This window comes from Pipistrellus kuhlii, unplaced genomic scaffold (genome assembly GCF_014108245.1).
Source record: "Pipistrellus kuhlii isolate mPipKuh1 unplaced genomic scaffold, mPipKuh1.p scaffold_m20_p_43, whole genome shotgun sequence".
Taxonomy (NCBI): Eukaryota; Metazoa; Chordata; class Mammalia; order Chiroptera; family Vespertilionidae; genus Pipistrellus; species Pipistrellus kuhlii.
In genome coordinates, this window is record NW_023425544.1 from 1,455,497 (window position 1) to 1,476,644 (window position 21,148).

The window sequence follows — 21,148 nt, forward strand, 5'->3', positions numbered from 1 at the left end:
GCTTTCTAACCCATAACAAGTTAACACCTCCATAGAAGAATGCAGTCACTGTTGAAACTTGTTAGAAAATGATTAACTTAGTTGTGTAATTATACAAACAAGTTGTTTCAAGATTTTACACTTCGCTTTTCATTTCTAATAATGCTCTCAGGATCAGATTAATAAATATACACAGAAACTGCTGTGAGAGGAGTTACAAAGTTTTACCTTCCCATATATCCCTAGGAAAGATCCTTATGCCACAATGTGTAAAGCCCACGGGAAAAGTTTAGCTGCATGCTGAGTGGAAAAAAAGCCTGCACACCCCTTAGCAATGTGCAGTACTCCATACAGTTTTAAGAAATCCTCTACCGGGCTGACCTACAGTGTAAAATCTAAACTCTTCAACCATATTAATAGCATCAACAAAGATCATATCTATTTAATTATCAAAAAGTTTGTCCTTAAAAAAATATTTAAAAGCTTCCCATTTCCTAACTTTTCCTCTGCTCCTACTGAAAATGTAGTTCTAAATTGGGCAGGGCAAGATAGATGTCCATATTGGCGATGGCCAGTGTAGAGTGCAGAGCCTGGGCAGGATGAGGAAATGTTCCTACAAATGAGTGATCTGATAAGGGATGTCAGAACACAAGCAGGGTAGAGTATATCTGGCTGAGGGATGGCCTGGAAATTCAATGTCAGATTCAAGTGAATGCGAAAGGCATCCACCCAGGGGAAGCCGTCTGGCACAGGGAGCCAGAACTTGAGCAGGGTAAGGACATTCACACAGGGCAGCCAGACCTGGGATGTTGAAACACAAGTGGAATGAGAAGAGTGCCCATGTAGGGACATGAATATCACAGCCCAAGAGGGTAAAGAGCGTGTTCAAGTACAAAGACACCCTAGAGTGGGGTGTGGAAGCTCTGGCAGGAGTAAGCAGGGTGAACATGTGGGATCGGTGGAGGCTTGTCCAGCATGATAAAATCAGAGTCCAAACTGGGGGAATAGGGCATCCACAGGGCAGTGGGGAGGGCAGGGGCATGTCAAACCACAGAATAGGCACTGTGATCTTAGGAAAATAAGGTCAAAGAGGAGAGCATCCATCCACATGGAGTGGAGAATGAAGGGGCAGGGCAGTGTACCTGACTGGAACCCAAGACAGTAGGAGGGGGCCTGCTTTCTCACAGTTGAAGTTAACACACACATTTCTTGGCTCTGTTTACTGACAGGACCTGGCAGCAACAACACCCAACAGCAATGAATATAGTATCCAGACCTTGGCTTCTAAATACAATTATCCTCTAAGTCTAAAGGGAACCAGGGCTTCCTAAAGAAATAGCTGATTCCAGGGTTGGGACAAAGAAAGTACAAGATTAACTTGGAACATGTTATTGTGCCATAAAGCAAATGAGTGCTCAAAGAATAAAGGAGTCATGTCAAAAAGACCTACTTGAAAAGGCTTCCACTGGCCAAATCTGGGGTAATTTGAGCATCAAAATCAATAATGATATTAACAAGTTATTAACCCTCCAAATGACAGAGTAGGCCATGAGTCCACATTGGTGAGTACATTGAAAATTTAGTGAGGAATGGAACATAGTTTCAAAGTACCTTCCCACAAAATACTAGTAGCATGAGGGAAAAAAGTAAACTTTTCATAAAGTGATCAGTAGCAGTAATCTGTTAGACAAACTGCTAGAGTGCAATGAGAAAAACACAGCAGCATTCCTGTGGTAGGCAATTAGATAGACTTGAGCAGAATAAGGACAATGGGCCAGATATAGAAGGTCACCATGGTGTAAAGTCCCTGGTTCCTAGTGAAGGACAACTGTAGGGTCAGACCTCATCCCCAGTGTGACCTTTCCTCCTCTAGCATATCACTGGTCATGTGACTTGGAACCCCAACGTTTTCTCCCTAGAGCTAACATCTAAGCATCAGTTGTAATTCAGCTCCAGGCCCAGAAAAGCAGCAAAACCAGACCAGTGACACCAAGACTGACCTCAGGACTAACTGCATTGAATAAATGACCCACTGCCCTGGTACTGATCACTGCCCTGGTACTAACCAATCAGTGGAGGTCTGACCCTAAAAGGACACATCTGGAAAGCTGCTGAATATTCTATAGAAATCTTCCCCTGGGACCTCCCCTAAAATCTCCACCCTTAAAACCCTTAGGAAGGAGGGTCCAGCACACTCTTCCTTTCAGGAGGATGCCCTGCCTTTCCTTAGCTCCTCTCCCTTCTCCTCCCCCTATTATCTTCCTCACTGCCAAGCTCCAAGGCCCTTGCTTTATCTCTATAACTTGTTTCCTAAGATGTGATTTTCTAAATAAATGTTCTCTTATAGTTTGAGTCTTGGCTCCGAATTATTTCCTAGCCAGAACTCAAGTAACCAAGATTGCTGAACCCAGGTCCAGTATGACCCCACCAGTCTAACACCTGGTGCCATTCTCACCTCCCACAATATTCCCATGATATTCCTGCCAAAATACTTAACCTAATTCAATCATAAGAAAATATCAGACAAATTCAAACTGAGGGATCTTCTAAAAAATAGCTGACATGTAATTTTCAAAAGTGTCAAGGTTATGAAAATCAATAAAAGATTAAAGATCCCTTTCCAGACTGAAGGAAACTAAAGAGACATGACAAGTAGATTCAATGTGTGATTCTGAATGGGATCCTTTAGCTACAATTACAGATGTTATCATGACTACTGAAATTTGAATGGGGTCGAATAATTAGATGTAGCAATGAATCAATGCTAATTTCCCAATTTTGATGGTGATGTTGAGGTTTTATAAAACAACTAGAGGCCCAGTGCACAAAATTCGTGCACGGGTAGGGTCTCTAGGCCTGGCTGGCAATCAGGTCCAATTGGGGCCTTCCGGCTGCTGGCCAGGGCCTCCCTTCCCCGGCTGCCAGCTTCTGGCCAGGGCCTTCCTTCATTCTGTGCCACACTCTGGTAGTCAACACGTCTTAGCAAGTGGTTTAACTCCCGAGAGGATACTTTGCATTATTAGCCTTTTACTAGTATATATACACTGAATGGCCAGATTATTATGATCTCTGAACACATAATAATCTGGCCACTCAGTGTGTATATATATATTAGAGGCCCAGTGCATGAATTCATGCATGGGTGGGGTCTGGCCAGCCTGGCCAGGGGGAAGGGACATGGGCGGTTGGCCAGCCTGCCTGCTGGTTGAACTCCTGGTCAAGAGGACAATTTGCATATTAGCTTTTTATTATATAGGATATACACTGAGTGGCCATATTATTATGTGTTCAGAGTTCATAATAATCTGGCCACTCAGTGTATATAGATGGCCTTCTTTGCAGGAAACACCCACTTAAGTATTTAGGGGTAATGGGGCATCAGATCAGCGCCTCACTCAAAATTGTTTTGTGTGTGTGTTTAGTTTTTTATATTGCACTGCCAACTTTTCTATGAGATTTTGGTTGTTTAAAAACAAAAACAACCATTCATTAATACTAATTTCCCATGTAGTATTATTGCATTGTATAAATGTACAGCTTTTTTATCCACTGATGGACACTTGGACTGTTACAGATCTTGGGAGATGGACAAAGAGGGAAATGGAGGGTGGACATCTGTAATAGTGTCAACAATAAAAATAAAATGAAATAATAAACTAATTTGACATTTAAAAAATACTGATTTTCCTGGTCTTTCTCACAGGGGTGACTTTCTCACAGGAATGACATAAGGGCCTATGGAAAGAGCCCCAGACTAAATATCAGAAAGCCTGGGTTCAAATCCCTTAGCTAGTTAGAACCATCGAACTTTTCATGCAACAGCTCCCTCCCTGTCAAGAGATAATACCTGCCCTGCTCTTCTCAAAAGTTGTTTCAGGGGTCAAATGACAGAAACATGAGAAAGTGGGGGGGGGGGGTGTTTGTATAATAAAAGATACTAAACCAACATAGAGGGTATTATCATTTATTATAAAAAATAAAATAGTTCTGGCCAGTGTTGCTAATTGGTTAGAACATTGGCCTGCACAACAAAAGGGTCACAGGTTCCATCCCTGGCCTTGGTTGGGCAAGTGTGGGAGACAGCCACTCAAAGTGTCTCTCTCACATCATTATCATTCTCTCCCTCTCCCTCTCTCTCTCTCTCTCTCTCTCTCTCTCTCTCTCTCTCTCTCCTCCCTATTTCCTTCCCTTCCACTCTAAAAATCAATAGAAAAAAAGTGTCCTCAAGTGAGGATTCTTTAATCCTCTTGCTGGTGCCAATCACACACATGTATTTCAATCTGTCATTATTGATCATGAATGTGGTTGGCACTTCTATATATTATAGAGAAAGGACAAGTAGCATTAAAATATTTCTTCTAATTAATTTTCTTTCAATGTGCACAAATAAATAGCTTCATCTTACCAATGATAGGCTTTGATTTCAAAGACCAAAAACTTTTAAGCTTTCAAATACTGTTATTAAAAGCAATCCAGAAAATAAGATACTATCCATTTATACTATCCATTTAGGTGAGTTGTCTATTAAGGTCTTTGGCCCATTTTTAAATCAGGTTGTTTGTTTTATTGTTGAGTTTTAAGAGTTCTTTGTATATTTTGCATAACAGTCCTTTACTAAATATGTCTTTTGTAAATATTTTCTCCCAATGTGAGGCTTGTCCTCTCATTCTCTTGATATTGTCTTTGACAGAGCATTGGTTTTTAATTTTAATGAAGTCCAGCTTATCCATTCTTTCTTTCATGGGTTGCACCTGTGGTATTGTATCTAAAAAGTCATTGCCATACCCCAGGTTATCTTCTAGGGCAGTGGTCGGCAAACTCATTAGTCAACAAAGCCAAATATCAACAGCACAACGATTGAAATTTCTTTTGAGAGCCAAATTTTTTAAACTCAAACTTATTCTAATGCCACTTCTTCAAAAGAGACTATCCCAGGCTGTGGTATTTTGTGGAAGAGCCACACTCAAGGGGCCAAAGAGCCACATGTGGCTCACGAGCTACAGTTTGCCAACCACGATTCTAGGGGTTATATAGTTCTGTGTTTAACATTTAGGTCATGATCCATTTTGAGTTAATTTTTGTGAAGGATTTAAGGAATGTCTGTGTCTAGATTCAGTTTTTTACATGTAGATGTCCAATTGTTACAGTACCATTTATTGAAAAGACTATCTTTGCTCCATTGTGATGTCTTTGCTCTTTCACAAAGATCAGTTGATTACATTTATGTGGTTCTATTTCTGGGCTCTCTATTCTGTTCCATTTATCTTGTTTGTCTATTCTTCAACCAATACCATCCTGTGTTGGTTCCTGCAGTTTTATAGTAAGTCTTAAAGTCGGTTAGTGTCAGATCTCTTTTATCTTTTCCTATGTGTTGGCTAGCTATCCTGGGTCTTTTGCCTCTTCATATAAACTTCAGGATCAGTCTGTATATCCACAAAATAACTTGGTGGCATTTTGTTTGCGATTGCATTGGATAGAGTATACAGTAGGTTATTAGCCTAGTTAACGTGGAATAATTAGCCCGAGATTAAATACTGCTACAGTCACATCAAACAAATCTTAAAAGCAAGACCCAGAGGGATCAAACTCTTTCAAAGTAATTTATCTGACAAACTTTATGAAATAATAGTTTTTAAGACATCAGGTAACAAAGCATACTAATCATTAGAGAGATAGAAGACAAATGAGGTGAACTGGGTAAAAATGTGGAGGAATTAAGTCAAATTGGAAGTTACAAATAGTCACGGGAGGAAAAGTACACAGCTTAGGAAATATGGTCAATAATACCATAACAACTGTGTATGGTGTCTAGATTTATCAGGGGGATCACCTCACAAGTTATCAAAATGCCTAACCACTAGGTATACACCTGAAAGTAATATTATATAATATTGAATATTAACTTCAACTTAATTTTTTTTTAATTTTTAAAGAAAACAAATGAGATAAGCCTACAATTAATTGCCTTAGATTAATGTTTTGAGTAATTCCAAGAATATTTGTAAGAATACAAAAATACCCATAACCAGAAAGGTAAAATATACAATGTCTGGATGTCAATAAAAATTGCCAGGCATGCAAAGAATTAGGAAAATATGATCTATAAGGAGGAGAAAAATCAACCAATGGGCATGGACATCCATTCAAGTGTCTGCTATGTCCTTAATATAAAGTTCATTAACAGACAAGAAAACAAATTTAACTTTCCATAAGATTTGCAGCTATAGTGGATCTATAATAAATAATAAAATGCCCACTTTTATTTAGAGCATCTTTACTTTTTTTTTTTACATAGTTTACCTATGCCCTAGACCTATTGAAAGGTGGTACTTAGTTACAGCTATTAAAACTTATCAATGTAATGAAACGAAGCTTGGAATACCTCATCAGAGCTTCCAGATCAACTAGAGCAGTGTTTCCCAAACTTTTGACATATGTGTACCCCTTCTACAATTTTCGTAACTCTGAGTACCCCTCGTATTCATGAGACCGTAGAATTAGGCGCAGCTAAGCACAGTGCAGTGCATATCCCCACCAAACTCCGGTGCAACGCGTACCCCCACCAAACTCTTCCCGTACCCCTGGGGGTACACGTACCACACTTTAGGAAACACTGAACTAGAGGAATAAAAAAACAATCCATAGACTCGCCAAGTAACCTTTAAAGTCAACATTAAAGAAAGAATATATACTGTAAAACAAAAAGAGGTATAAGAAGCATGAATCCTAGAAAGGTCCAAACTTTCTGCTTGCCCTGGTTCTGACAATGAACTGGCTGTGCAGCTTTGAGCAAGAAATGAGAGACAACAGTAGGCTAAGAAGTCTGAAATGTGAGCACTTGGGAACTAGCTCTAGCAAAGGTTTAAAAACTTCCCTCTCCAACATCCAATATACTCATCTGTAAAGATCACTAAGATATTTTCCAGTTCTGACATCCAGTAGCTCTTTTGCAAAATCCTTTATTCACAAAATACAAAGTCATATTTTAATTAACATGAAGTTTAATAAAATTTATGTATCAAAATATTGATTTAGATTAATACAAATGCTAATTTCCCAAGTTCTCAACTTGTAAAAGTTCTTTGTCTTGAACATCCAACAAATAAGTGAAGGACATTCACATATCACTTGTTTTAGGGCAGTGGTTTTCACAGAGTTGGACAGATTTGGCTCAAAGGCCTTAGAAAAAGAGAAAAGAAATCAAAGAGACCCACTAGAGGTCCAGTGCATAAAATTCGTGCACTGGAGATGGGGCAGGAAAGATGTCCCTCAGTCAAGCCTGCACCCTCTCACAGTCTGGGATCTGTCGCTCCTTACCACTCGCCTTGCTCACTGCTCCTTACTACTCAGCTCGCTGCTCACTGCTCCCACCACTGCCGCTCCACTCGCCAGCTGTGAGCCCAGCTTCTGGCTGAGCTGCACTCCCCTGTAGCAGCACACTGACCACTATGAAGCAGCTCCTGTATTGAGCATCTGCCCCCTGGTGGTCATGGCGTATCATAGCAACCAGTCATTCCATGATTTGGTCAATTTGCGTATTAGGGTTTTATTATATAGGATGTCTAAATTTCAATAACATTTCCTCTGACAAAGGGTTCCATAGCCTTAAAAACAAAAGTGGCTCAAAGAGCAAACAAAACAAACATATAAAATAGGTAAGTTTACTACCCAGTTTACTAATAAAGAAACTGAGGTACGGATTAGTACTTACCTGAGGTCAGGCATTTAGGAATGAGGAAGGTGGGAATAGAACCCAAGCAGTTTAGCTCTAGAATCCATGTTCCTAACTCTTACGCTACAGCTCATCATACCACCACACGGTTTGGAAAATATAAATCTCCAAGGCCCCCACATACATTCAAGAATAAAAAGATACTTATTAACATGATATGCAAGGTTGTTCAGCAATTCAACCTCAGCTAGACCTCACAGTCTCCCCTGACATCACCCCCTACAAAACAAAGCAAAGGTGTACACACACACACACACACACACACTCTCTATATATATATTGATCACATTGAGCTTCTTTCCATTAGATCTCAATCATCACCCCCCTCCATTCCTTGTGTATTTATTCAGCTATTTCAGAAGGCCAGGGCACTATGCTAAATAAGCATTTAATATACCACACCTCATTTTGTCCACATAACAATACTGTGAGGTAGGGGGTATTGTGGATTTTATAAAAAATAGTCATGTAAAAATTACATTGCTTGCCCAAGGACAAACACCTAGCTAGTGAGTGCATGAACTCAAACCCAGTTCTGCTGTTATTTCAAAGGGTATGTTCTTGATCACAATTACCATGCCTAAAATGTGCTTATCTCCAAACAAAGTCATATTCATTCAAGCTGCATCTAGAATAGTGCTTGGCAAGTAGTAGGCACTTAGATATCTCCTGAATGAACAAACGTGTCTTCCTCTCCAGAGGCCTCTCAGACTCTCTTACAAAAAAAACAGTTGCTCTTTCTACATTGTCAAAAGCCTTGTTTCAAAGCTCTATATTATAAGGCTTCCCGGGTGGTATTAGATGCTTTCTACTTAATGTACATATTACCGACTAGACTAGGAACCTTATTTCACTTCATGTCTGTTATTCTCAGCACCCTAACAAAAGACCTGGCTTTTAACAAGCACTCAATAAGTTTGTTAACTGAATGAAGTTCCCTGACAAGAGAGATGATGAGTAATGGACTCATTACTCATATTAAAACTTATTTTCCTCAAGATATAAACAACATTCAGAGCTGTGATATACTCAAATGTATGCTCTATAAATATTTCTAGGCTTCAACTATCTTGGAGGCATCTAAATTTAACTCATTCAACACATATTTATGAGTAATCTACATATATTAGTATATAATCACTTTTAAGTAGCTTACAACCTAATCAAGGAGACAAAACATTTGTAAAGGTAAACAGTCAAACATGAGTAGGTGCCACAGAATTGGTAAAGCAAAATGCTGTGGGTTTGCAGGCTGTAGTCCTCATCTGGGGATAAGGCCATGGGTCCAACCATCTATGGACAGTCTGCAATAAGGCTCTTGTCAGTCACTAGCAAAATGAGGTGGGGGGGCGGGGGACAGGAATGGGCAGTATATGTCCTTTCCATATAAATATTTTTAATTCACTTTTTTTTAAATATATATTTTATTGATTTTTTTTTTTTTTTTTTTTTTTTTTTTACAGAGAGGAAGGGGGAGAAATAGAGTTAGAAACATCGATGAGAGAGAAATATTGACCAGCTGCCTCCTGCACACCCCCCATTGGGGATGTGCCCGCAACCAAGGTATATGCCCTTGACCAGAATTGAAGCTGGGACCTTTCAGTCCAAATGCCGATGTTCTATCCACTGAGCCAAACTGGTCAGGGCACAAGCCCATTTTTAAAGCAAAATGTTACCAGTAAATAAGTTTCTCTTAGAACGTATTTTAAAATTTCATATATAAATATTTCATAATATTCCACACAAAAATACCATGACTCTATCACCTGAACATGTATGACCACTACTGAACTAGTAATATACAACTCATAGTCATGCTATGAATTCTTTGCATTGTGAAACTTTTCCTATGAGGAAATTAGACCACAGTGGGAAAGGTCAGACCAATTTGCCTTAAAAAAAAAAAAAAATCTATTAAGGGGGCATCAGAATACTCTATTTTCTCCCTCCTTAATTCCAGGCTATGACTGCCTATCTTCTAGCACCAAAAACAAAAACCAGTTTAAAGGCAAAGTAGAAACAACTTTCAACAATCAGTGTAAGAATAAATGACTTTTTATTCTACTCATGGCAACTGAGGCATCCCCAGGCTGCATCCTCCAGTTAAACCAGCATTTTGTGGACTGTCTTTCTCTGATGGTTATCAGTAGTTACTCCAGAAATAAAGCATAACATTATCTTAAGAAAAATAACACAACTATTAATATTTATAATCCCAAAGGGATTTGCCAAAGCATAATTTGAAGATACCAATTATTTGGAATCATCATAAACATTAATAGTTGGGAATTAAAAATATGAAAAAACTACTTTTAAGGATGAAATCCAGTCAAAAGTAAACTTCTATATTGAGCTAAACAATTAATTATTCAACATATATTAACTGAGCACCTACTATGTGTCACATACAGCAAGTCACTCAAGATTTATAGTGAGCAAGTCTCTCCAGGTACCGGATTTCATGAAATTCACAGACTACAGGAAAGACAATAACAACCAGGAAAAGCTCCTCCAAGTGCAGCAGGAAGGGTAAAGGGGATGCCGAAAATTTTTTTCAGAGCTCTATTTGAGATAAAACCTGAAGAATGATTAAAAGTTAACCAAGGGTATGTGTATATGTGCATATGTGCATAGAGGTAGGAGGTCAGGGGTACTACTGATGAGTAGGGGATCCAACAAAAATGGAGAAGAGAGCACACTTAGAGTCACATAGATATGAGCTCTAATACCAGGTTCTACCTCCCCATAAGCTGTGTGCTCCGGGCAAACAACATCTCTAGCTATAGTCACTTCATTTGGCTCCCCAAGTTAGCTCTAAGAAGTTGGACAACTAGAAATCTCTGTGTCTTTCTCATCTGCAAAATGGGGATCAGAGCAGTACCTTCTCCATCAGGTTGTTAATGAGGGTAAATTGAAAGATTAAGTATTAGATTCAATGAGGTAACAAATGTAAATACTTGGAATAAGTATTAATATTCAAAAGAGTTCAATAAATGTTAGTCATTACTATTTTTATATTAATAGAGTCAAGATCTCAAAGGGTTTTGTAAACCATGTTAGGTGTGTAGATTTTAATCTGGATATATGGGGAGCAAATGAGTGATTTTAGCAATGAACTGATATTAAGAGATTTCCCATTTGGAAGGCTCACTCTGAGAACTGTTTAGAGAATGGACTGGAGAGAAGCAAGAGAGGAATTACAGCCACTAGGATAATAGAGGATGGTGGTCTGGATCCAGAGATGGAGAAGGAGGTGTTTGGATTTAAGATGTGAAATGTCCCCAATATTTACTGATCTTTTCCTCTCGCCTACTCTCTATCTGCCTACTAAAGTGTCATAAGTCCCATTACTTTTCACTACTCACCACTCTGTAATTGATTGCCTAACTATATACTTAGCTCCCATCTCTCTAATGACCTCAAGTCCAACTGTCCCTGGAGAGCTTCCCACAGATAGTAATCTCACACTCAATAAAACCCAAAGCAAACCAATAATTTATTTCCCCCAAATAACTCTTCAATTCCTTATTTTTGATGCTAGCTCTATCAGTCACCCAGATTACAGCCCCTTGAGTCATCATCCATCTAGTTGTAAAGACTTTCTTCTGATTTTACTTTTTGACAACCCTCATTAATACCTGGACTCTTAAAGGCAATGTGATACAAAACTAAAGTATCTATCTAAATATCAGCCCTCATTACTTCTCTTCTATTATAGCAGGTTAATTTGTCTACCCACCTTTAGTCATTCTGCTCTTCAACCCTTATTAGTCTCATGGATCGATCTCTCTCTCTCTCTCTCTCTCTCTCTCTCACACACACACACACACACACACATGCACACATACATACACACACACACCGTTTAATATGGAGAGGGAGTTATGTAATCTCTTGATTACTTGTTAAAAATTAGTTACATTGGTTATAATAATTACACAAAAAACAAATACAACATAATGGTCAGTGAGAATAGAGCAAGATATCTAATGGAGCATGTTTTGTGAATTTAGCTTCTTTTGTATGTCATTAGTTCAAAATATGATTATCAGGCACTGAGTGAATAAAATTCTACCTCAGTAGTACAAACACCTGCTTAGTCACTGGAAGTTCAACTGTGAACAATGAACATTAATCAGTTCTTCAGCAACAGATCTGAAAAGGGGGAGCTGACCATCACCCATGGGGCACAAACAGTGTAACCCATTCTCTTGTGGCAATTGGCAAATCTAGATAGAGCTCACCTTGCTAAAGGGTATATGGAAAAATAAAAGACCTGTTAAAAATATTGTGGCCGAAACCAGTTTGGCTCAGTGGATAGAGCACATCCCCGGTAGGGGGTGTGCAGGAGGCAGCTGGTCGATGTTTCTCTCTTCAATGTTTCTAGCTCTCTATCCCTCTCCCTTCCTCTCTGTAAAAAATCAATAAAATATATTCAAAAAATATATTTTATTGATTTTTTACAGAGAGGAAGGGAGAGGGATAGAGAGCTAGAAACATCAATGAGAGAGAAACATCGACCAGCTGCCTCCTGCACACCCCCCACCGGGGATGTGCCCACAACCAAGGTACGTGCCCTTGACCGGAATCGAACCCGGGACCTTTCAGTCCGCAGACCGACGCTCTACCACTGAGCCAAACCGGTTTCGGCAATAAAATATATTTTTTAAAAATAAATAAAAATAAAAATATTGTGAATGGGGAAGAGGGAACATCCTCTCTTGCAAGAAGAACATATCTCTGAAATGATTAAGAAATGTGTTTCAGGAAACTGGCATCCTTAAATAGAACAGAAACAACATGACTTCTACAAAACAGGAACAGAAAGGAACAGGGAGAGAAAAGAAGAGGATAAAAAGACAGTAAGAGCCTTTTTAAAAAAGAATGACACAAAAACAATGAAAAATGATGACTTCCATGAAGAATAAAAATGCATGGCATTAGATCTGGCAGAGTAGTTCAGTTGGTTGGAGCATCGTTCCATACACCAAGGGTTGTGGCTTCGATTTCCAGTAAGGGAATATACTTAGGTTGCAAGTTTGAGTCACATAATGAAAGCAACTGATCAATGTTTCTCCTTGCACTGATGTCTCTCTCTCTCTCTCTTCCCCCCACCCCAAAGTCAATAAACATTCTCAGGTAAGAATTAAAAATAAACAAAAAACTTCTCTCATCCAAGTACTAACAAGGCCTGACCCTGCTTAGCTGATGAGATCAGGCACATTCAGGGTGGTATGGCCGTAGACCAAAAAACTTCTCAAAAAAAATTCATGGCATTAGACAACTTATCTATTTAGTTTTCTTGCCAAAATGTTTAAACATGAACTTAAGTATGAGGAAACAATGAGAAAAGTCCCAAACGTGAGACATTCTACAAAACTGGTCTGGATTCTTTAAAATGTAAATGTCAGAGACTCAAAAAAGGGGCAGAACGGTTTTAGATGAAAGGAAACTAGAGACATAACAACTATATTGGACATATGATCCCCTAATTGGACCCAGGCTTACAAACAAAAAGCTGCAAAGGACATTATTGGAACAATTTGGAAAATTTAAATATGGATTGTTAGATCATATTGTATGAATGTGAAATTTCTTAATGGTGATAAAAAGTGTTGTGGCTATGTAGAAGAATATACTTGTTCTTAGAATATAATAAATACTAACAGATAAAACATCCTGATGACCATAACTTGGTAGTGAATTATTCATCCAAAAAAAGTAACATAAACCTGTGTATACAATAAAAAGGGGGGAGCGAATGTGAATGGAGAGGGGAGAAGAGTAGGATTATCTATTCCCTCATATTATAGAGAACAGATAATCATTTATACTAAAAGCCAAACAACTTTTATAATATTTTTAATATAGTCCTTTCTTGTTTATGAGGCCAGCATAACCTTAATACCAAAATCTGACAGGAACATTAACAGAAATTTATAGCCACATCTCTTATAAATATAGATGCAAACATATAATAACAAAATATGAGTAAATTGAATCCTGCATTATGTATAAAAAAAAGATAATAAATCATGACCAAATGGGTTTATCTCAGGAATGCCAACTTAATTTAACATTTGAAAATAAATGTGATCCACTACATTAACAGGAGGAAAAAACCATATGATCATCCCAACAGATGTAGAAAAAGGGTTTGATAAAATTCAATATCCACTCATGACTAAAGCTGGCAACACAAATATCACATGATGTGCAAAAATAAATAAATAAATAAATAAATAAATAAATAAATAAATAAATAAATAATTTTTAAAAAATAATCAGCTCTCTCTAGCCAAAGGGGAAAGCTAACAAGTCAGAAAACTTTTAGAAAAGAACCACTGAACACTGTAAGCAACATGTGCTGCCTTCACTCAAGTCAGCCAAGACAAGCAAGGAGAGAACCTAGATTTCAACCCTCACCCGCTGTAATAAAGCATGCCATCCACATGTCCTGCCAGGTCAGTGCTATAGAAAGTAGAGAGCTGGACTTTCTAATCCCATGGCAGTAATGAGGACCCTCACCATGTGGTTCAGGGGAGATTGTGAAGCCTGCACTTCCGCTCTCACATAGCAGTAATCAAGACCATGGTGGGAGCAAGGGAAAAAGAACCTCGATAAAACTGTTAGTATGGTTGGGGGTGAGGGGAGACAGAGATATGATAAAACAAATAATCCAAGGAGGGAGAAAGGATTTAGAAACTCAGGGGGAAGGAAAGGCAGAGAATACTATTTTTAAAAAATCCAAACCCCACCCAACTGGGGAGGTGTCCATGGAGGCCCGAACTCCCACTCTGGCCCTGCAGTGAGGAGAATTCCCCACCAGAGAATTCAATCAAGGCTGGGTGTCAATCAAGGCTGAGCAGAGAACCAGGACATGTACCCTAACTGGCAAGAAGAAGGCAGAATACCCCTGCCTCTTCTGGAGCAGTGTCAGAGGAAACCAGCTAAAAATCCGTGAGAAAATGTCTTTGAGTTCTGTAAGAAATGTTTTCAATCCAGAACTCTATTACCATATATTAGTAAACCAGCAACTTTCAACTGGTGAGCTGCAATAATTTTTAAAACATTCAATACCTGCCTATTTAGTTAAGAGCACTGACCTCCTTTCCCTTAGATTGTCAAATTTAAAAAAAAAAAAAAAAAAAGACAAAAGCCAATATACAATAGCTGTCCAGTGTTGATGAATCAAAATTATACCTATTAATATATTTTTGTCAGATTGAAAAAAAAATCTGTATTTTCTGTTTTGCTGAAGAATTTTAGTAGTTTATATGTGCCATGAGATGAAAACGTTTGAAAATCACTGCTATAAACTATCAATCAAGTGTGAGAAGGTAGACATTTTTCTGACATACTAGAACTCAAACACAACCTTTCTGCAAGTCCACTGATTGGTTGCCTCCTATAAGAACCCGAATATACACTCCAGCAAACAAATTACAACAAAATAACACAGAGGCCAGGAAATGATAAAATTGGAGAGTGGTGAAGGGACATTCCAGGATTACAATATCGATAATACAGATGACTTTATAAAGATCAGAACAGGAAGGTAGGAAAGAACCATCTGGAAAAGGGGAAAAAGAGTCTCTGTAAGGCTGCTAATTTGAGTTCAAGTTTGAAAAAAATAAAGATATGATAAACAAATAATGTGAGGGGAGAAGGATTTTGAAACTCAGGGAGAGGGGAAGGGAGAGAAGATTTTTTTAAAAAAATCTAAATCCAGATATGGCTCTTTCTATTCCAGTAGACACTTTCCTGGGCCAAAGACAGAAATGCAGACATGGCCAGTCCAAGAATCACACCATGCATAACCAGTTCAGAAATGATACAGAAAGGCATTAATAAGACCTAAACATAATGATATCTCTTAAGGATGTGAACCTAAGTTCCTAAGGCTTTTGAGCTTTGTCAGGAAACATAAGAAATGTCTAATGAAGATGGAGACCAATAAAATTAAGAACACCAAGGCCTTTGTGGAGCTCAAGGTCCTGAAAGGCATTAGACTCAAGCTTGAGAGACATGGGGTCCCATGCTCTGCTGGTTGGAAGCAAGCACCAAGACTAAGACTCCCAAAGGTGCCCTAGCACCCACAAAAGGTACAAAGTAGAGGCTTCTGTGTGCCAACATGAGCATGCAATTACTCGTGTGATGCCCTCGGCTGTTCTCTATATTGGGCATTTTGTTCAGATAAAGGCAAAATTAAAATATATATATAAATATATATGGATATAGATATAAGTTAGATATAGATATATAGCTAGAGATATACACATCCAGATATGAAACAAAATAAATTTAGCCTAATTTTAAATTCTGGATGGATTATAAGAAAAAGTTTATATAACCCTTATATTAAGAACATTCCCCTTCAGCCAAAACTGGTTTGGCTCAGTGGATAGAGCGTCAGCCTGAGGACTGAAAGGTCCCGGGTTCGATTCCGGTCAAGGGCATGTACCTTGGTTGCGGGCACATCCCCAGTAGGGGGCTTGCAAGAGGCAGCTGATTGATGATTCTCTCTCATCGATGTTTCTAACTCTCTATCCCTCTCTCTTTCTCTCTGTAAAAAAATCAATAAAATATATTTTTTTAAAAAGAACATTCCCCTTCAAATGGGACAATTACAATGCACCAAAAAGAAAATGTTATTCTAGCACCCTAGCTGGCCTATTTTAACAATTTTACAAAATTACATATAAATTTTCTCTTTGACCCAGCAATGCCACTTCTAGCAATCTACTGCAATGGTAAAAATACACAAGACTACTCATTGCAGCACCATTTGTAACAGTAACACTGGAAGCAACCTAAGTGACCATCAGTATAAAACTGGTTAAATAACCCATTGTTCATCCATCCGAAGGAACACCATGCTGTCCCTACAGAGAAATGAGAATGAATTCTATATACTGCTAGAAGTGATCTCTTTACAGAGTATAAAATGAGAAAAGAAAAGTGCAGAGAATGCTACCGTTTATCTGAGGTGCTAGTGAGAGGAGGTGTGAATATATGTAGATATAGATATGATTTTACTTTTTTTTTTTAAAGACATGACAACTGGGGGAATTTTTTTTTTTTTTTTTTTTTTTTTAATCTTGCTGCCTCTGGAGGAAGAAAGAAACTGAGTGGTAAGAAAGGGATAGAAGTGAGACTTTTCTCAATATACCTTTTGTAGATTTGGCTTTGAAACCATATAAATATTTTATTTAAATAATATTTTTAAAGCAATCCCAAAAGTTGAAACAAAAACCTTATATATTGAGTTAGTGACACACCACAGAGAAACTATTTCTAGTGATTTTATTTCTCACCCAAGAGCATGCTTAGATATGGAAAGGAGGAGAGGGGCCCACAGAGAGGGGTAGATGGAGAGGGGAAGAGGAAGAGGGAGAGAGAGACAGACAGACAGATAATGATGACAGAGAGAAAGAAAACTGGCTACCTTCCAAACATGCCTTGAACGGGAATTGAACTTGCAACCCAGATATGTGCCCTGACTAGGAATCAACTGGCAACACTTCAGCACACAGGACGACCCCCAACTAACTGAGCCACTCCAGCTGGGCTCTACTGATTTTGAAACAGTAACTTGATTATACATTCCTAGTGGTATATACTCTAAGGACAAAAAAAGGGGGCAAATTAAAACAAAAACATGTTTGCAGTAATCACATTGTTGGTGTTTTTGTTAGCACTGCTGTTGAGTTGTGTGGGTACTGTGGGATAAAGCAATCATTCAGTGAAATCAGGACTTTTGGTATGACAGGAGATTCGGTTATATGAATGAGGTTAAATAAAAATGCTATAATTAACATGGACATGTGATGTTGCTTACCTTCTAAAAATACACATACATAAAAACAGAAACATGCACATCCTAGCTCTGACCCTTGGAGAAAACCGCTCTAGTAGAAGAAAAAAAAAGTCCCAAAATTATAATCTCTAATACCATTTACCACCAAAATGAAGCAAGACTCCTTAGAGAAACAGCAGAATACAAGTCTGGAGTAGGAAACATACAGGAGTCTGGAACATCTTGTCACACCAAAAGGAAAGGAAGCTATTAAAAACTACTTGGATCTTGTCAAAAGGACTCTAGAAGTTAACTTGAAGATGCTCCCTCTGGACAAAGATAGGACAAATTAAACATCAATAGGGATAACCATAGTAGATTGAAATACAGCAAGAATTGTTTAAATCTATGTGTTTACAAAAGTCACACAGTATATAATGCCATTCATATGAAATGTCCAGGAAGGTAAATCTGTGGAGATTAAAAGTAGATTAGGGTTGCCCAGGGCTGAAGACTTGGGGGGAAAAGGGGGAGTGACTATTAATGGGTATGGGATTTCTTTTTGAGGTAATGAAAGTATTCTAAAATTGACTGTAGTGATGGTTGTGCAATTCTATGGAGGTATTAAAAAACCACTGAATTGTAGACTTAAAAAAAATCTGTGTTTAAAGTGTTTAAAAATCTGTGACAATTGAAAAACAAAATCAGCCAAGACCAGTTTGGCTCAATGGATAGAGCGTCGGCTTGGGGACTGAAGGGTCCCAGGTTCGATTCCGGTCAAGGGCATGTACCTTGGTTGCGGGCATATCCCCAGTAGGGGATGTGCAAGAGGCAGCTAATCGATGCCTCTCTCTCATCGATGTTTCTAACTCTCTATCTCTCTCCCTTCCTCTCTGTACAAAATCAATAAAAATATATTTAAAAAAAAAAAAAAAAAGAAAGAAAGAAAGAAAGAAAAACAAAATCAGCCGAAACCGGTTTGGCTCAGTGGATAGAGCGTAGGTCTGCGGACTGAAAGGTGCCAGGTTCAATTCCGGTCAAGGGCATGTACCTTGGTTGCAGGCACATCCCCGGTGGGGGGTATGCAGGAGGCAGCTGGTCAATGTCTCTCTCTCCTCGATGTTTCTAGCTCTTTATTTTTCTCCCTTCCTCTCTTAAGCCCTCCCCCCCTTTAAATATACTTATTTAAAGGGGGGGAGGGCTTAAGAGATGTACCAACCAATTACAAGCTGACCTTACTTGATTCAAACAAATCAATTGTTTAAAAAAAAAACCAAAAAAAACTGATATAAGTAGTAAACTTTGAACACTGGCTATCTGATGATATAAAGGAAATTTTTTAGGTGTGAAATCATCATCATGGTTTTTAAAAAGAATGTCTATCTTTTAGAAACACATGGAAATATTTAAGATGAGATATGACATCTGGAATTTGCTTCAAAGCAATCTAGGATCGGAGGGTGGGGGCAGAAGTTTACAGTCAGTTATTTATAAATGAAACTAAGTAAGCCATAAATTAGTAAGTGCTGAAACTGAGTGATGGACATTTGGGGACTCATACTAGCCTCTCTACTTTCATAGATATTTAACATTTTTGAAAATATAAACGTTAAAAAATAGCAATTTTAAGCACTCAGGAAAACAAAATGAGAAGTTAAAAATGGAAGTCATCTGTAATACTGTCAACAACAATATTGTTTTGGGGGGGAATAAAAAAAACTAGAAGTGAACAGTAATGCCAGCTAAAGATAAAGATAAATTATATAAATATTTTATAAAATAGAATACCATTTCCAAATATTATTTGTCAGGAGGCATAAATGTTCTTAAATATTAACATTCTAATTATTTGCAGGCTTGTTTTTATCTCTTAATAGAGACATTAAGTTTCTCTTCCCCAACCAGCAAGAGGAATAGTGCTTTGCATATATCAGAATAGCAATCCTTCAAATAAATTCAGTAAAATATATAACATATCATCCTGACATACAGAGAGCAAGCAAAAACTTTCTCTATGTCTTAAAACTATGAAAAGGAACACATGCATTCTTTTGGCTTTTTTTTAGCTCCTGGTTGTTCACACAGTGTGTGTGTGTGTGTGTGTGTGTGTGTGTGTGTGTGTATCATCCTCTCCAAGCAATATCAATAATAGCTACCATCTACTAAACAGTCACTTATCTGCTGAAGGCTACATATAAGATCACTTTTTATCCTCACAATAACCTTATAGGTGAATTAGCTTCATTTCACAAATAAATTTTTTTAAAAACTGAGGCTCAGGAACTTATTAGAAATCAGGCGGGGATTCTGTGTAGTTCTGGAGACTCCAGCCTGAGCATCTCCAAAGCCAACATCCCTCCAGCTGCTCTCATACATTGGAATACAATAATTTTTGCTTGGAGTCAAAAATCTTTCTCTAGATTGGTTTCCTTCCTCCTTTTGACTCATACAACCCAGGCAAGATCAGTACAACATCCCTGAAACCTTTTTCCTGTGGCTAAAGTGAGTTCAAGAGTTTATTATTTTTCGTTCTCTAAATCTAACATGAACAGATTTCCCCTCAGCAAGTTGGCCCAGCCCACTTTAGGTCTTAGTCATCTAACAAAGCACACACACTCACATGGAGCCCTTAAAGATTTCTTCCTTCTTCACTGCATACTAAAATGCCTTCTCCCAGCCATACTTTTTCACTTTTCCTTGGAGAAGCACACACTTTATATAACCAGTCCTCAGCTTCCAAACATTCATTTATAAAATAACTTTGCTAACCTTGCCAAGTCATCTTTGATTCTCCTCTTGCCTCTTACGCGTAATTTGTCATCAAGTTATGCAATTCTATCTAAAATCTCTCTCAAATCCATCCTTTTTCTTTCAGCAACCAACAACTCACTTTGGACCATGATCTTCTGCAGTATAAACTATAACACAATTAGTAAACCAGTGGTCTCTAATTTTTTCCAATGCATTCCTTCCTATCAGTAAAACATTTGAACATACAATTGATATACATATATCTACACTAATAAGAGTAAGATGCAAACTAACTGTACCTTCGTGATGCCCACCCAGCCAATTAGGAGTATGCAAATTAACCCAACAAAGATGGCAGGTTAATTTGCATATGCAGGCACTGAGGGAAGGCAGAAAGGTGGCTCTGGCCAGAACAAAGGTTTTGCCAGTAGCCAGAGGAAGGAAGGCCCATTCTTGCATGAATCTTCGTGCATCGGACCTCTAGTTTATTTATAAATTATAAGAATGTTTTACTATACTAGTATAAGCATTGTAAAACACAAAAACAGAAATTTTGATGGTTAATATAAAAACAAATATAAATTCTACCAATATTCCTTTACACCCCAGAGGATAATCTTGCACAAACCAAAGTCATCAACTGTCCTAAAATACTGCTGCTAGAGTAAACTTCCTAAGAACTCAAATCTAATCATATGACACTCTGAACTCTAACCTTCAATGGCATTATGTCCCAGTGGCACAAGCCTACTTTTTCAACTTCACCTCTTATAATCTCACCCAAATATCTTGTATCTCAGCCATCCCTTTTCCCTTTTCCCGCCCTATGTCTTTTGCACACACAGTCCCCTATGCCTGGGAAGTCCTTATTCTTGAGAGCCACTAAT

At 38.1% G+C, this 21,148-nt stretch overlaps 1 protein-coding gene across 14 annotated transcripts in view; it reads right to left on the reverse strand.

Moving 5' to 3' along the window:
• The window catches only part of DENND1A (DENN domain containing 1A), a 439,633-nt gene that overhangs the window by 409,995 nt on the left and 8,490 nt on the right, over nt 1–21,148 (reverse strand). For 3 of the 14 annotated variants that reach the window (XM_045572068.1, XM_045572072.1, XM_045572073.1), the window contains exon 1: nt 16,497–16,595. The exons of 10 other annotated variants lie outside the window; for them this stretch is intronic. In XM_045572068.1, the coding sequence (XP_045428024.1) occupies nt 16,497–16,570 (74 nt within the window). In that variant the 5' untranslated portion in view covers nt 16,571–16,595. Of the gene's footprint in view, nt 1–16,496; nt 16,597–21,148 lie in introns of those variants that run through there. One more of the 14 variants, XM_045572067.1, reaches the window with a different exon arrangement.